The sequence below is a fragment of the Schistocerca cancellata genome, chromosome 9, assembly GCF_023864275.1.
Source record: "Schistocerca cancellata isolate TAMUIC-IGC-003103 chromosome 9, iqSchCanc2.1, whole genome shotgun sequence".
Classification (NCBI taxonomy): domain Eukaryota; kingdom Metazoa; phylum Arthropoda; class Insecta; order Orthoptera; family Acrididae; genus Schistocerca; species Schistocerca cancellata.
Window position 1 is genome coordinate 347211110 of NC_064634.1, and position 18044 is coordinate 347229153.

General features: G+C 44.9%; 1 protein-coding gene across 1 annotated transcript in view; it reads right to left on the reverse strand.

Annotated features, from left to right (window-relative positions):
- Positions 1-7092, reverse strand: part of LOC126100239 (protein still life, isoforms C/SIF type 2) — a 939475-nt gene extending 932383 nt beyond the window's left edge. Inside the window, exon 1 of the mRNA XM_049910820.1 lies at positions 6973-7092. Within this exon, the coding sequence (XP_049766777.1) occupies positions 6973-7047 (75 nt within the window). The 5' untranslated portion in view covers positions 7048-7092. The remainder of the gene's footprint in view (positions 1-6972) is intronic.
- Positions 7093-18044: the final 10952 nt, after the last annotated feature.

Consider the following 18044-nt stretch of genomic DNA (forward strand, 5'->3'; position numbering starts at 1 on the left):
TTTATGACTGACACGTGTTCGGGTGCGGATCGCAGAGGAAGAAGGCCATTACCACGGCAGTCTGGCGTGCTGTCCAACCGGGCGGGACGCGTCAAGTTTCGCTGTGGGGCTCGGAGAGCTCTAAAAACTTTTACGAGCGCCGAACAGATACGTATCCGCCACATTGACACAGAGGTAAGGTGGGAAGTTTCTGGACTCGGACCAATATTTGTTGTGTCAGCGGATATGACGTCGGAAAATATTTCCCTCTTTTCTGTTATGGTTCTGCGTGTTCTTCACATCAACGTAATCACGGAAATGTATCCTTTCCGCAGTAGAGGAAAGAACTAGCCTCAGGTTTTAACTGAATTAAATTCATTGACTTAGGATTGGGGATGAAATCAATGGCATGAAGTAATATCAGTCACATAGTTCCACAAACGCTGAAGCTCGTTATGTACACAATCGATTATCGAGGCAAAGTTGACTGCGACACCTACTAAGCTCTCTCAACGTAACTAAAAATGTGATTTCCATTTACTTTGTACATCGGACATGTTTACGACAACAGTACAATACTGCAGACTGCTTACTGCTTCAAATGATAAAATATAATTCTTCTGAAATTTTATTATAGAATTACTGTAACAAATCTATATTTCAAATGTTGTACTCGCTTTAAAACCGTATCCATTTTTTGCTATCATGAAATGAAGATCGACATCAGCTATACGCCATAGCAGGATAACGGGTTGCATGAAAGGAAGGCAACTCTTTTGGCTAATTAAGCAGTTCTGTTGTATATAAAGAAGGTACCTGTAGCATAATATTTACGTTTAGTTAAATAAATGTTTGTGGACAACAGCCTTCCCGCAGTGGATACACCGGTTCCCGTAAGATCACCGAAGTTAAGCGCTGTCGGGCGTGGCAGGCACTTGGATGGGTGACCATCCAGCCGCCATGCGCTGTTGCCATTTTTCTGGGTGCACTCAGCCTGTGATGCCAATTCAGGAGCTACTCGACCGAATAGTAGCGGCTACGGTCAAAAACACCATCATAACGACCGGGAGAGCGGTGTGCTGACCCCACGCCCCTCCTATCCACATCCTCCCCTGAGGATGACCCGGCGGTCGGATGGTCCCGGTAGGTCATTCGTGGGCTGAAGACGGAGTGCTTTTTTTTTTTTAAAAAAAAAGAAGCCTGCTTGTAAAGGTAGCATTCATTCAGAAGATGCTGAAGAACAAAAGACGGTGATTTACCCATATAATCGTAATCGAAATGTATCAGCTCAGTGTTACTAAAATACAAATCGTAATGTTACATATTCTGAAATCTAAAAAAACAGTCGCAAAAATATATCTGCATTGTTGTAATAAGAACGGAATTCCTTTAAGGTCCTATACTTTATAGATAAATTATCAGTCCTTTTAAATATCATGAAAATTTACTTATTTTTTCTCCACGACGGTAGACAGTTTTCAGGGTATAATAGTGCACTCAAGTACGGTTGCTGCCACATTAACACACATTCAAATTTCATATGCAATAGAAAACGTCATGTAAATTAATTTTAATACAAAACAAGAAAGTGCAATCCTTCAGGCAGTATAATTCTATTACTATGTGCGTTTTTATACTTTCCGTTAAACCTGGGGGGACGGGGGGGGGGATGTTAATAAATTTATTTTGAGGAGACTCCAAGCATCACTTAAGATTGAGTAATGTTCCGCTTGGTCTCGTGCACATACAGCGCATTCTTTTTTTGCAGGATCCAACCAAATGTTGGTTGAGAAGAGTGTGTAATGAATTAATAATTCATTGATTGGTGTGAAAGAAGCAGTAAGTGACAATAAAACACAATAGTGAAAGAGAAATACGTGTGATACTGAAAAACTGGGTTACTCCCAGGCATCTGTTCGTTGGGGCTAATTGGTTAAGGCAATCGGCAGTGATGACCATTAGGTCGGGAGTTTCAGTTACACATTGACACTCATGTCCCGATTAAAGCTGATATAATTCTCAGCGAATTGTTCTTTCAGACGATGAATGTAGTGCAGACTGAAGAAAACTTTTCACACAAAGAAGTATGTCTCGAAGTATCTTTGCTTGTACCAATAAATACTCTAAGAAGAAAAATATCAATAAAAAGAAATTTTATTACTGTGGTACTAATAAAACGCGTTCCCTCATTCGGCCCACAAGGATAACGTTCCATACGTCGATGGAATGTGATATACAGGATGTTTCAGAAGTGGTGGTCAATATTCAGGGATATAACAGGAATGATCATTCGAAACAAAAAAGTCAAGAAAACATGGGGTCTAAAACGCTTACCTTAAGAGCCAAGAGCAATTCTTGATCTTCGATACTGTGAAACAAACCTCTTCTACTGCAAGCTCTTTGCTTTCCATATTTTCGGAAGTGGTAGTATGGACCAAAACAAGAAAACAACGTCCAGTAAATATGTGCTCGAAAATGCTTACCTTAGAAGTTATGAGCACTTCTTCATTAGAAGATTTGTGTTTCAAAATAGCGAAGATGAACAAAGGATAATACTTCTTAAGTTATGCGTTTTAGGGCACATGTTTATTGGACTTTTTTTTCTTATTTCAGTCCATACTGCCGCTTCCCAAAGTATGGAAAGCTTGCAGTAGAAGAGATCTGCAAGAGATCTGTTTCACAGAGAACATTTCTTTATTGCAGAACCTCGCGCAGTAAGAGCTCATGCAGAAATGTGTCAGAGAAAACATTGTTGTGTGAGCACTCATCTCTGTGTTTCTAACTGTTCGCTTCGTACGAACTAAGAAATTAATGTGTTATACAGAAAGGCTGAATATTCGTCTACGAAGATTCTCTGGTACAGGAAGTGGTTTCGGTACGCTTCTCCAATACGATTCTAAAGTGGTGAAGGTGAGGGTGCTAAACCGTTCTCCGCCGTAACGACTTCGTCGAAGAAAACGCGACAATCTGGAACAGGTTTGCAAAGTGCTTGATAGAGCACTGGATTGTCCTGGAGGAGGTACCTGGGAGTGGAGGAGAGTGCGCGCTTTTAGAGCGGGGGCGCACAGTTTAGCGGAGGAGGGGGTAAGGAGGGTAACGGAGAGAAGAGGAAGAAGCGGAGGAAAGAAGAAGACAAATAGAGAAAGGGCAATGGGGCCGTAGTAAATTACTTCCATCAGCGGCGAAATCCGCGATTCTGCGCGGGGATTAGGCGGCTGCAGGTCGTAGCTCGCTGTATCGACAGTGGCGGGCAGTAATCCGGCAGTTCTTCGGGAGCTGACGCGTTCCGGTCCGCCTGCGCCGGCCCGAGTCGCCCTGGGGCAAATGCTAATGCGCAACCAGGCCAGTCGCCGCCACGGAATTCGGCGCCCGCTTAAAGCGTATGGAAATTAATTCAGCCCCTTAAATTATTGCAACGGCCGGGGAACGACATCGCGGTGGCAAGCGGATAAACAAACATTGGCTCGGCGAATGTTACAATCTACAGCGAGCGCTGCAACTTGGCCTCCGACTTGGCGCTTTTCTCGCTTCAGCGGCATCTTAACCCAATGAAATTACACTACTGGCCATTAAAATCGCTACACCAAGAAGAAATGCAGATGATAAACGCGTATTCATTGGACAAATATATTATACTAGAACTGATATGTCATTACATTTTCACGCAATTTGGGTGCATAGATCCTGAGAAATCAGTACCCAGAACAACCACCTCTGGCCATAATAACGGCCTTGATACGCCTGGGCATTGAGTCAAACACAGCTTGGATAGCGTGTACAGGTACAACTGCCCATGCAGCTTCTACACGATACCACAGTTCACCAAGAGAAGTGACTGGCGTATTGTGACGAGCCAGTTGCTCGGCCACCATTGACCAGACGTTTTCAATTGGTGAGAGACCTGGAGAATATGCTGGCCGGGGCAGCAGTCGAACATTTTCTGTATCCAGAAAGGCCCGTACAGGACCTGTAAGATGCGGTCGTGCGTTATCCTGCTGAAATGTAGAGTTTCGCAGTGATCGAATGAATGGTAGAGCCACGGGTCGTAACACATCTGAAATGTAAGGTCCACTGTTCAAAGTGCCGTCAATGCCAACAAGAGGTGACGGAGATGTGTAACCAATGGCACACGATACCATCTCGCCGGGTGATACGCCAGTATGGCGATGATGAATACACGCTTCTAATGTGCGTTCACCGCGAAGTCGCCAAACACGGATGCGATCATCATGATGCTGTAAACAGGACCTGAATTCATCAGAAGAAATGACGTTTTGCCATTCGTGCACCCAGGTTCGTCGTTGAGTACACCAGCGGAGGCTCTCCTGTCTGTGATGCAGCGTCAAGGGTAGCCGCAGCCATGGTCTCCGAGCTGATAGTTCATGCTGCTGCAAACGTCGTCGAACTGTTCGTGCAGATGGTTGTTGTCTTGCAAACGTCCCCATCTGTTGACTCAGGGATCGAGACGTGGCTGCACGATCCGTTACAGCCATGCGGATAAGATGCCTGTCATCTCGACTGCTAGTGATACGAGGCCGTTAGGATCCGGCACGGCGTTCCGTATAACCCTCCTGAACCCACCGATTATATATTCTGCTAACAGTCATTGGATCTTGACCAACGCGAGCAACAATGTCGTGATACAATAAACCGCAATCGCGATATGCTACAATCCGACCTTTATCAAAGTCGGAAACGTGACGGTACGGATTTCTCCTCCTTACACGAGGCATCGCAACAACGTTTCATCAGGCAACGCCGGTCAACTGCTGTTTGTGTATGGAAACTTTCCTCATGTCAGCACGTTGTAGGTGTCGCCGCCGGCGCCAACCTTGTGTGAATGCTCTGAAAAGCTAATCATTTGCATAACACAGCATCCTCATCCTGTCGGTTAAATTTCGCGTCTGTAGCACGTCATCTTCGTGGTGTAGCAATTTTAATGGCCAGTAGTGTATATTTATATGCGCTATTCGTCACTGTGAAATCAGATATAATAAATATCAGCTAGCTTGGTTGTTTTAGTTATCAGCCAGTATAACTGGTGTGTATGGCAGACCCGGAAAGTCTACTAAATGTAGAGCAACAGCACACTTCTTACACTGCCATGCACTTCCACTTATTTTTCCTATTGAGCAACACACAATACATCATCTTGTAGGTTTTTTCTTCTCAGTTAGGAGTATCTGCACTGGGAAATGAGCCCAAATTTTTTCCTGATGTTTAATAGACGTAGTACTCCCCGATGTACGACAGCAAATTAAGTACTCTAGTAGCTGTGCATCTAGTAGCCGCATAACAATCAACACCACAATTGTAATCGAGAAGTAGCTTAAAGTTAGGCACCTACCCTAGGGACCTACGCCTCCTGGCGAGCAGCGACACCACGCCTGGAGGGAAGCATCTCAATTGTGGTTCCCCTTAGCTGGGCCCAACCCGAAGGATACTTTAATGTAGATCGGGGAAAACCACCGTCCAGGCAGGGTTGCTTGCGAAGGTGGGGGGTGTATATCCTTCCTGCCCATACCTCTCTCCTGTACACTCTTCCCCCAAATTTCAATCCTAGTCACTGCTATCGTCGTCTCTAAACATACAGACTAGAACCTAATGTGGCAATTTAGTTCATTTCACCTAATAAGTAGAAAAAGGTGCATATATTACAATATAAGCAAGCTTACTGCACCATAACTGTACATTTGTAAATAATAGATATAGCTCTTCTACCCCTAGTACTACGTTAGTTTAAGTATGTTAGTATAGACAAGCAACTGTGAGTGGCGGCCGGCATCTTGGTCATTCCAAGACCCTGGCCGCCCACCACATATTAGGTGGAGGGAACTTCTCAATCTATACATTTTCCTATCTTCTTTTTTAACTCTTCTTAGTTACTAAGTAAATTTATATTTCGCTTCCGCATTCCATTATATTCTGTAATATTAAAAAAAAAAGCTGCACAACGAAGTAGAAAAATGTACATACACCACAAAAAGCCCGCCTCCACGTGGCGGGGCACGGGCAACGGTGTGAGTGGGATCGCGAGCCGGGGAGGTGACATATTAGCCACTCCGAGCCCCGAACGCAGTCACAGCGGCCAAGTTGCATAATACGACCCACCATAAGCAATCAGAGGGTGGGTCAGTAAACAAAAAGCAGCAAGTGAAACAAAAGTCGCTGTGGAGCATGGCTCCTAAAGTCGGTGTAGCCGTCTTTTTTCTCTTGTGATACACAATCGAAGATTTTGATAAGGACTGGATCCACAGCCTCAGTGAAATTTTTGAATGAAGTCATTTCGCTTTAGCCTCTTAAAATATTATTTATTGCGACTGGTCACTGTCAAGCACTGTGGAATATGGCGGTCGCCCTCTACAACATAAACTTGTGACGCGCTGGAAAATACTTACCATCAGCGTAAGACCAAATAGATGATGTGGTTGGTTTTACACTGCTGCGAAGTATCTTCTAGCGTGTCACAACTTCATGTTGTAGAGTGCGACCCCAATATCCCACAGTGCTTGATAGTGACCACGTGTCACAAATGCACTATCAATAAATAATACTTTAAGGGTCTAAAGCGCAATGACTTCATTCGATCATGTAGGAGACGAGGATGGGTCTATGTTCATTACTATGTGGATTTTCCCTTGTTCTTGATCTTGAGTTACTGATGTGACGGCTAAGAGACCAACTGCAGTATTACAGCCCGCCTTTTTATACAGGCAGCGGGCCTATTTGGCAAGCAGCAAGTGAAAAAAAAAATCCCACTCTGCCAAACACACCGACAAAAGAACAAGCTAATATTGCATTGTCATTCAGTACTGGGCTACGTTTTAAATTGCATGTCTCTAGCACACCTGGAAGATTGTTTAAAATCCAGTGCAAAATTTGTACCAAACAGATAGACAAACTAGTTAAGAAATACCGAGCGAAGCGGGTCCTTCTCAGGTAATGGATAGAGAAAACGCCTTATGTAAGACTGGTTGTGCCACGGAGCGATACCTTGCTGAGGAAGTTGGCGTTGCAGGTGGAGGCCTTTCCCCGCCAGTGTCGGTGTCGGTAGCGCGGGCAGCCCATGCCGCGGTCGCCCGCCAGGTTGGCGCAGCCGATGAGCGCGCACACCTCCGCCGGCGTCAGCCGCGGGCCAGACCGCCGCCTCCGGCGCTCGCCGCCGCCCCCGCTCGACTCCTCCGCCTCCGACTCGGCGTTGCTGGTGTCCACCCAGGCGCTGAGCACAGTCTCGATGAAGCTGAAGAGCTGCTGCACGTTGGGCTCGAGCCGGCCGGGCAGGCTGACGACGCTCCCGCGGGAGTCGGTGCCGCTGCCGCCCCCGTCGTCGTCTTCGTAGCTGCCGCCGCCGCCGCCCAGCCGGCGCACGCGGCCCCCGCCGCCGCGGCGCGACCTGCCCCCGCTTCCGCCCCCGCCGTCCTCATTGTTCAGCAGCAGGTTTTCGCCGAAATGGACGGTCTTGTTGCGGCGGCGGCGGTTGAGGAGCGCGCTGGAGGAGGAGCAGCTGGGGGCGGAACCGTCGCCCCCGCCGCCGCGGCCGCCCCCGGCGCTTTCCAGAGAGGCGCACGACCGCCCCCGGGGCAGCGTCGCGGTGGCGCTGCTGCTCCCGGGGGCGGACTCTAGCGAAGCGCCGCGCGGGGGCGGCTGGTTCCTGCGCGATATGGCCACGGCCGGCCTGTGGTCGCGCGGCTCCTCACGCTGTGCGTGGGCGGCCGTGGCGATGCCGACGCCGCCTCCCGGCCTCCCAGCAGCGCCTCATGGGGCCACCGCCCACCGCCCACGCGTCTCTGTCGCGGTGCCTACCCCTACTCCGACAGCCCGCTTCTCTACGCGCACATCCTCTGCGTACAATCCGAGCTCACACGACACTATAAAACTTCCCTTATACACCAACACAGGTGTCCGCTGTTCAGTCCCGAAACATTCGGTGTACACTACATGACCACTACTTTATACACGAATGTTCCAATCTTAATACCATTTTAATATCGTCACCGCATTTTCTCTTCATTCAATTTGTGGCCTGACAGAGAACATACTTCCGTCGTAGCAGTTGCCAACGCACCGCACTTTAAGAAAACATCCAACTATGTGACACTTCTGTAGTCTTACAGCATCTGCACGAAAACCGCGAAGTCATTTCTCCAATGCCAATGTGTACGTACGATACAACAACTGCGAGGTTAATTAGAAATGCAGTGTGACATACATACGTTACACACTCACTCAAACCTGCAGCTAATCATTTTTCCCCTCTTCATTCTTCATCAACACTGTAGCTCCACTATAATCCATTCGTTGCAATATCATTTCGAGTCATAACACCTTACACTGGTCACACAGTACAAATCTGTATCAACCATTCCAAATTCATCACACCAGATCTGCTGTCCGCACTTTTGTTTCTCACTTACTGGAAGGCAAAATACAATATCGTTTGGCTATCACACTTATGTAGAATCAGACGGCACTAATATCACAGATTCTGACATTCGCTGAAAACTTCTCCTAGAAGCTGTTCGATAGTGAGGGAATCGAAAATTAACGAGGCAAGCCCAATACTTTTCTGTAGCCATAAATAACTAATGGCATTCTGTTATCAGATTCTCCATTCAGAAATTAAAGCACTTTGTATGCGTGATGCATATTCAGTAACCGATATCACATCTCCGAGAGTAACGAGCTGCAGCACGCATCCCTGATTACCGCCTTTAAAACTGTTTTAGTTGGACGCGGACTTGCCTGATAACTCGGAAAATGCCTTCGGTATATATTTATTTTGAGCGTGTTTTAAAACTGACAGCAGACAGCTAATTAAAAACTTTATAAGAGTTAATACTTTTTCGTGAAGGCACCGTAGAAAGCGACAGTAAATAAATGTTCCAGGTTCCCGGATTCTCGCCGTCGTAGGCAATTGCTGCGGTGTGCAGTTTTTCTCCGACCGAGACCGGGAAGGCACTGAAACAACCCCAGGAGGACGCAGCGGGCCAAGTCGGCCCCAGTAGCTCTGGAACGAGAGATAAAAGTCCCATTCTCAGCGAAGCGCCACACCGCTTTCGGGCAGGGAGAGAAAGGGACGGCGAGAGAAGGCCAGTCGTAAAGAAGAAGTGCGAAAATAAATTACTCCGCTCGTGTTAACTTCCGGTAGCGGCGTGGCCGCTCGTTAAGAGAAGAAGAAATCAAGACCGTCGGCCGGCTATTGGCGCTACCTTCCGATCCTTTACACCAGTGCAGACGTCCCTCGGTACAAAAACCAAAACACATTCATCAATCACGTCGCGCAGCCACGGCAATGACGAGTCTAGAATCCCTCACCTGATAGGTCATCGTTTCCCGTCATTGGAAGTAAACCGATACTCTACTCCGTCGCATCTTACAAGCAGTAAAAGTAAAACTGGAGGAAATTTAATAGAAAAGCTGCATTACTATTTGTAGGATGTTTGGATGATGAAGAAATTTTCCCAAAACTGGAAAAATATAATTATTTTTCTAAAAGGTGGCCCGGAACTCCACCCACAATATGCTGAAAAATTTTCAAGATATTTTCACCGAGCGAGATGGCGCAATGGTTAGCACACTGGACTGGAATTCGGGAAGGCGATAGTTGAAACCTGCGTCCGGCAATCCTGATTTAGATTTTCCGTGAGTTCCGTGAATCGCTTCAGGAAAATGATGCCCGGATGGTCTCATTTGGAAGGGCACGGCCGATTTCCTTCCCCATCCTTCCGTAATCCGATCTTTTGCTCTGTCTCGAAAGACCTCGTTATGAACGGGATGTTAAACACTAATCTCCTCCGCCTCAAGATATTTTCTGAGGGTTTTGGTGTGAGGAGCACGTGATACCCACTGTCTCGTTGCAGAGTAGGCTCTAACTGTATTTTTTATCTCCATTTATCTTTATATCTATCCTTAGTGCGAGTATCAACGGTGTGTTTGGAAACAAACGTGTTTGATGCACTCACAATATTTGGTGTTGACAACAGTACTGCCCACTTTAGAGTTCGCCCTCAAACTTGTATGCAGTATTGCTGGGTCAACCCGTTTGTTTTGTTTTCGGCAGTTGTACGTTAACAGTAACCCACAACAACACGGATAGGTTTACTTTACTGGACACAGATTGGTCGATATGGATCTCGTGTATGGACTCACTGCATGCTATCGACGAGCGGCCAACGGCGCTGTGCTGACCGTACGAACTTCCTCACAACAGATTCCGTTGCTTGACACAAATCTGATAATTCTAACGAATATTTTGTACTTTATGGAGAGTATCCTTGCTGGTCCATAGGTTTTTTTTATGTCTTCGTGATATACGAGCTGAACGCAAGTTCACCAACTATATTTCAAAGGTTGCTCTAGAATATTTTCTGAGTGTGTTGGTATAAAACATCTGGAGGTCTGCGGTTTTTGGTAAAACCATAATAATATAATTATTATTTAATCTTTTTGCTACCCTAATTACCTTGGTTTCTGCAGAAGATACAAAAGTGTATTGATTTGTTTACCGTCGCTATGGGATCAACTCGCAACGGCAGCGTACGAAGTATACGTCACCATATAGTTCATATTGGCAGGTGCGTAGTGCACGACTAGGAGTAGTGGCAGTATTATGAAGAGGACAGGTGCTACTCACCACAAAGCGGAGATGCTGAGTCTCAGACAGACACAACAAAACGACTGTCAAACATAACTTTCGCCCGAACAGGCTTTCATCAGAGTAGAAAACACACACACACACGCGCGCGCGCACGCACACACACACACACACACACACACACACACACACACACACACACACACACACACACACACACAGCAACTCATTCACGCACACAGACATGACCGTAGCCTGTGGCTGACAAGGCGGTACTGCTTGTACAACTGGGTCGCCATTATTGCCTCCGAAGCAAGGAAGATTGGGATACAAGTTCATTAAGATCACTAGAGGCGGAGCATAAACTCACACTGGGAGAAGGATAGGGAATGAAATCGGCCGAGTGTTTTTTCAAAGGGACCAGCCTGGCATTTGCTTTAACTGATTTAGGAAAACTACGGAAAACCTCAGTCTGGACGGCAAGACGGAATATTGGACTTCCGTTCTCCCGTTCAGCATTACCTGGCAGCCACAGACTGTGGTCGTGTGTGTGTGAGTTGCGTTTGCGTGAGAGAGAGAGAGAGAGAGAGAGAGAGAGAGAGAGAGAGAGAGAGAGTGTGTGTGTGTGTGTGTGTGTGTGTGTGTGTGTGTGTGTGTGTGTGTGTGTGTATTGTCTATTCCTGATGAAGGCCTGTTTGGCCGAAAACTATGTTTGACAGTCTTTTTGTTGTGTCTATCTACGACTCAGCATCTCCGCTATATGGTGAGAAGCAACTGTCCTTTTCATAATACTGCCATTATTTCATAGTGGATTTTCCATTGATTGATATTGCACGACTAGGAATTGACAGGTAAACAAGGAAGACGCAGGTCGCAACCGTTTCAGAGAAAATCGGGTTTGAAAATTTTTAGGTGTACTTACGTACTTCGTACGATCGCTAGTATTCAAGGATTCCGCAGACGAGCGAGAAGCGCGAGGTCTCTGGATCGAATCTCGCTACCGGTACTTCTTTTTCCATTCCTACATAAGTCAACAACATATTAAGACCGTGCAAATAATAAATATTTAATGCTTTATTTTTTATTTTCATAATCTTTATCCTGACAAAAAGGAGAAAAATATTTTCATACGAGTTTGGAAATAAAAAACTATGCATAATAACTTTTTTATGAGATCAGTATAGTCACTTTATTTATGTTACTGTATCTACTTTTGTGACACGTATAGTGTGTGACCTATCACAAAGTCAGGACGATACTGGTCAAACAAAGGAGTTCGGAAATTCCCGTTACAAACTGCTGGGACTTTAGAGGGCAGTGAGTAGGTAATATTTGAATAGGGACTCAGTCCGGAAACGTATCTTTTACGGTTTCGATTCAGATGTGTAACGCGTCCACGCCTGCTGAGGGAAAGAGAAAACTGTGACATCGCTTGTCCTGGTGTGCAATATGGTAGACAGGATGACGTGTTACGTCAGACGGTCGCCTCATGTTACGAAAAGTTGCATGAAACCTTTAATTGACGAGACTCTCTTTGAGGCATTTTCTAAGAAAAGAAAAAGTCTTGATTACAGCCCGTAAGCTAACTGCTGATTAGCAGGTAAAGCTGTTTCGCATGCGACGTACCGTGAAATCGTCCACATTCTGCGCTTGAGCTCCCCACGCGTCTTGAATTACATAAGAGGCACGTGCAAATGAAACTCTGCTGGTGGAGCGGACACATCTCAGGGGCGTGTTACATATTTGTTGGGTAAGGTGTCCCGTAATAACGTCAGAAGCCACCCGAGCCCTTATGAGCAAACTGTGGCTGCTCGACGCCACTTTCAGGGAGGGTTTCAGCCGGAGTTTGCTGCCGCCTCCGAGAGATCTCCAGCGCTGCCGGGCTAAATTCCCCGCCGCTCCTAACTCGATAAGCACTGTCTGCCATGTAATACAGCGGGGAGGTCGCGTTAGTAATCGTTCTCCTCTTGCACGAGCGCTTTAATCTGTAGCGCGCTATGAATGTGCTTCGGGACCTCGTATCTCTACGTATCGCTCTCTCGAATGGGAGCAACGAAGTTTGACTTCGAAGAACGTAATAGAGACTAATCGCAACTTTTTAGGTCTCAATTCTAATACAATGCATCTACGAAGAATGAGAGAAGAATTAACTTTTTTTCCTTGTTTGACGATAAACTTTATTACGAGTGTTGACTGAAAAGTAATGCGTCCACCTTCGTAACTCTTCAACAGTTGGCAGCATTGCTATGCGGCAGGTACTGGCTTGTTCCGTAGCCTCTTCTCTACAGCTCCAGTTGGTGGGAAGCCTTAACATTGAACGGTTGTACGGTTGTGTTGTTACAGTGTAAAGTATGGAACCCTGCGGCGACGGTCGGTTAGTGCGATTTGATCAGCGTGCAGTAATTGAATTGTTGACAGCAGAAGGTGTCACCCCAAAGGACATTCAGCAGAGAATGAAAGCAGTTTATGGCGATTGTGTTGAAATGAGTAGCGTGCGCCGTTGGGCGAGTAAGTTTAAAGATGTTGGGGCGAGAACATCTGACATGCGTGACAAAGAGTTGGACTCCTGTGACAGCAACCACGAAGTTTCACACGCAAAATGTTGACAGACTGATTCAGGACGATTGTCGTATCACTCAGAAAGAAATTGAAACCACAATCGGCATTTCACAAGAACGTGTGGGTCACATTATTGCTCTGCTTGGCTATCGGAAGATCTGTGCACGATGGGTACCCCGAATACTGACTCCTGAAATGTAAGCGCACAGGTTTGAAATTTGCCAGGAACACCTCTCGCGTTACGAGAATGAAGACGCACAGTACTCACATCAACACGATCACCATAAACTGTTTTCATTCTCTGATGAATGTCCTTTGGGGGTGACACCTTCTGCTGCTGAGAATTTAATAACTGCACGTTGCATAAATCGCATTGACCGACCGTATGCGCAGGCTTCCATACTTTTCACTGTAACAACACAACTGTTCAATTCTAAGGCTTCCCGCCAACTGGAGTTGTAGAGAAGAGGCTACGGAACAAGCCAGTACCTGCCACATACGAATGCTGCCAACTGTTGAAGAGCTACGATGGTGGACGCATTACTTTTCAGTCAACCCTCGTATATTGAAAGATCTTACAGTAAACTGTTCATAGCAGTAGCAACTAGGAAAACATAGTATCATTGGCGTCATAAACGAAAATCGAAGTTTGGGCTACATTCAGTTTTTTTAGTTAGCTTCTTCTCTCTTAGGAGTCGTTGCTGGAGCATGTTGAGTGTATCAGACATATTAACACTCTCTAATTAAAACGTCTCTTTTAAAAAGAAGATATACGAGGTTTTATGAACATAAAAGTTGTCCACTTAATTTTTTTATGAACACGATATCATAAAAGGATTGCTAATGTAAATAAGTCGCAGAGCGACTAGCCCAAAAAGTACTCCGATCGCCCAATCGAGGCTACACGGGAACAACGCAAGATTCGGTTTTTGATGGTCCATAGGAAATTTACAGAGACTGGAAGGCCGCACAATGAAAAGGTAGCCCGCATCTCGTGGTCGTGCGGTAGCGTTCTCGCTTCCCCCGCCCGGGTTCCCGGGTTCGATTCCCGGCGGGGTAAGGGATTTTCTCTGCCTCGTGATGGCTGGGTGTTGTGTGATATCCTTAGGTTAGTTAGGTTTAAGTAGTTCTAAGTTCTAGGGGACTGATGACCTAAGATGTTAAGTCCCATAGTGCTCAGAGCCATTTCAACCAACGAAAAGGTAAAACGTCGATCTTAACTATTTACAGAAAAAACAGCACCTACAACGACAGAGGAAGGACAATATATACAAATGTCAGCACTGTATAAAAATCTTTGCAGAAAATTTTCCATTATTCTTTTGTTTCTGTAAGGGATGACTAAAAAACTTTAACATTATACTAACACGCTATTAGTAACGTATAATAATATCGTATCAACCACAAATGTGACCTTCGCGACTTAGTTTGTCTGTGAAAAAGGGAAAAAATTTTTGATATCTCTGACAACTTAATATGCTCGTAAATCTCTATAAATGTGGACAAAGTTTCATTGTGGATCACAAAGAGTATACTCTTCGAGAGATTAAATTAGACGAAAGAAGTTATTTTAGTTCGTAATTACTGTTGAAAGCGAATACCAGTCTTGAAAGAGAAATACCTATTAAATAGAGAAAAAACTGAAAGCTGTGTCAACAGCTGATGTTCCTTTTACTCTTGAATGCCACCTGTAAGTGGATCGAACTTAGGAGTTTCAAGCATTATCCAACCGACATTCACGTAAACAGCTGTATGTGAGAACAGTAGCCGTCTATAACGCTATGAAGAGACGTCACCATAGACGTACTGATATCAACGTTCGATACCACACTTGTTAGGGGTTGCAGTTATCGACCGCGGTCCGTATTAGTATCGCTGCACCCGCGACCAGCGCCTCTAGCGCCGCTCCGCGGATTGTATCAAGTTTCTAGCGAGCTCTCGTCCACTCTTGCTCGGGACGTCCAGTAGTGAAGTAGCATAGCCTTCAGCTGAGAGGAAGCAACCTCTAACAAGGCGCTTAGTAACGTATGGCCTAAGTGAGACCTCCATAGCTATCTGTTTATAATTGTATGTATGCAGCCAAGAAGAATCCTGTACAACCAATTAAGTGCAATATATATTATTTTTTACCAACGACTTCTAATTACTTTAGTCGTTGCAGATCCAGACCATGCAGCCAGCATCTTACCGACGTTACTGACAAATCTGCTGTAATTTATATGTTTCTATTTAGCATTGGCCACCAGTCAACATTGGCGACGACTCGTTCGTCGTCATCATAACAGAACACGTACAAAATAAAACGGTAAACACGAGAATCAGCTGCGTTCAGCCTATAGAAACTGTCCGGGATCGCGTTTCTTAATTTGGATGCTGTATTTATACATTTGTGGATTATGCATATTTCTTTGAACAATTGCTTCATAATTTCAAATGTATTTCACGAATACATGGAAATGAAATTTTTCCGATACTTCTCTACAAACATATTTCATTTTTTATTTTCGTTTCTAAATCAAAATTTGCAAAGTGAATATCTGGGCAAAGCCGCGTTTGTCAGCTAGTAAATAAATATAAAAAAAGGTAGCTTCTATCACCAAGCATTGGTCGTGATTCATTACCCAGGTTGTGTGTGTTTTCTGTTGTTAATGTGAAAATACGATTTTTCTAATTCCACTATTGTACTACACAGATACAGCTTTGCTCTTAAGTTCTTGCTATACAGTCATTTCGAAATGAGCAAAATTGTAACGCACTACGGAAAAGTGCGGCTTGAGTCCAGCAGTATGCCACAAAATTGAAGCCATAAGGTGTCTGCTACCAATAGGAAGAAGCCCGAGAACCATAAATGTCGTAGCGAGGTTGATCATGAATTCGTAAAATCAGATGGGCCGTTTCAAGTCGCACACTGGTAGCGCCACTACTTGTTTAGGCAGACGTACTTCGCAATATTCGTCTGGAATGTGAAGGCTGCAGTAATATGCAGACACAAATGTCCGTACGCCAACCGTGCTGGTGGAAACCCTTCCGCAGAGTAATTTCATTCACCCTCCTACTCCCATCCCCTCACTCCTGCCCCTTCGTCTGGCTGCACGCTCATCCACTCGTCGTGCTATGCAATTTAATTTTTGCCTCTTTCGCTCATCCTGTAGAATATTTTTTGTCTCGCATGCTTCCACGCCTTAGTCATAAGAACGTAGTTTCTCGCCAGCTCCGGAACTGAAAATTTAACTAAGGAAAACATACCACAGCTGTTTTGCGACGTTTCCAAACCCACGTTTAATACCTCATGTGTGAAAACAGAATGAATATCGATGTTCATGTGTATTCACTTTACACGAAGCACAAGCTTTGTTCGCCTAGGACGGGGAAAGAGCCTTGTCTATTTCTAAGGAAGCATCCAGACACCGCTTGATATGATTTTGGAAAAAAGCTTAAATTAGCATGGTTAACAAATCAGATTTGTCTGCTAATAAAAACATTCAACTACTAACATTAGATTCTCTTATGCTTATTGGTAGAGTGCTGCAGCATTTATTAGTAGCATCAACGACTTCTTAGCAATCGAACACACCATTTCTTTCTCTGACACTGGAAGTGAATTTTACCTCTCACAACGCTGCTCATATGAAAACTTGCAGAGTTTCAATACGATTCCGATTGCACCTTAAATCTGCCTCCTCTCCCCTCGCTCTCCCCCCGTGGGCAATTAAGTAAGCCGACAAGAGGGAGGCAAGGATATAGTGCTGTTTCGTGTAAAGGAAAGAGGTATTAAAACAATACCCAGGATTAATTAATGCTTCTCTCTTTACAATGGACGAGGCAGCTGTTCCGATAAGCGTCAAATAATTTCATATCTGTTGTTGATATCACCCAGTACATTTATAACGTATGAAGACATTCGAAATTTCCGAATTTATTACTTGAGGGAAACAGTGAAACACTGATTGTAACTAATATTTTAAAAAAGCACCTCAGACTAGCGACACCGTCATCATTATAGATCCAACAACGCAGCAGAACAGCACAGTTTAAACGCGTCGACTCTCTGGTAACATCAGATGACGAGACGTTCCCAGACGATGTAGCATGAGTTACGCTGGGTGGCGGAAATGACACCAAGTTACCGGGCAGCTGTTGGGAAAATAAGTACCCAGCCATCTTAAAACGGGATCCGCCGAACATCCGGTGGCTCCATTCGGGTAAGAAACAACAAAATTGAACAAACGCTACATGAAATGGAAATGAAAATGATCTCTGAGTGTCAGAAAGCTAGCAACTTGCTCTAAATATGGAAAAATGTAAGTTAATGCAGATCAGTAGGAAAAACCATCCACTAAGTTTCGAATACAGTAAGAATGGTATGCTGGTATGCATCGATTCGATGTGATCAGGGCGTAACATTCCAGAGCGACGTGAAATGGTACGAACTCGTAAGGTCGATTATAGAGAAAGCGAATGATAGACTTCGGACTATTAGGAGCATTGTACGGACATGTAGCTCTTGTATAAAGGAGGTTGCAGTCAAACCAGTTGTGCAATACATTCTTACCTGCTGTTAGAGAGTGTGGGATCACCACCAAGTCCGATTAACGTAAGACACCGAAGTATTTCAGAGGAGTGCTGCTAGATTTGTTACGGGTGAATCACATTAACAGGCAAGTATGTCTGAAGGGAAGACGATTTTCTTCTTCCGAAAAACACTACTGAAAAAGGCTAGAGAACCGCATGTGTTACAGTAGAGTGTAAACAACAGAATAATATTGACATATACTAAATGTAATACAAATTTCACCATAAAGAAGACTTTCCTGAAAGTAATTAGTGGAGCGCAGCCTTTTGCGGAAGTGAAAAGTGGGCACTAGACAGTACTGAATACACATAAACTACTACGGTGGGACTACACCATACA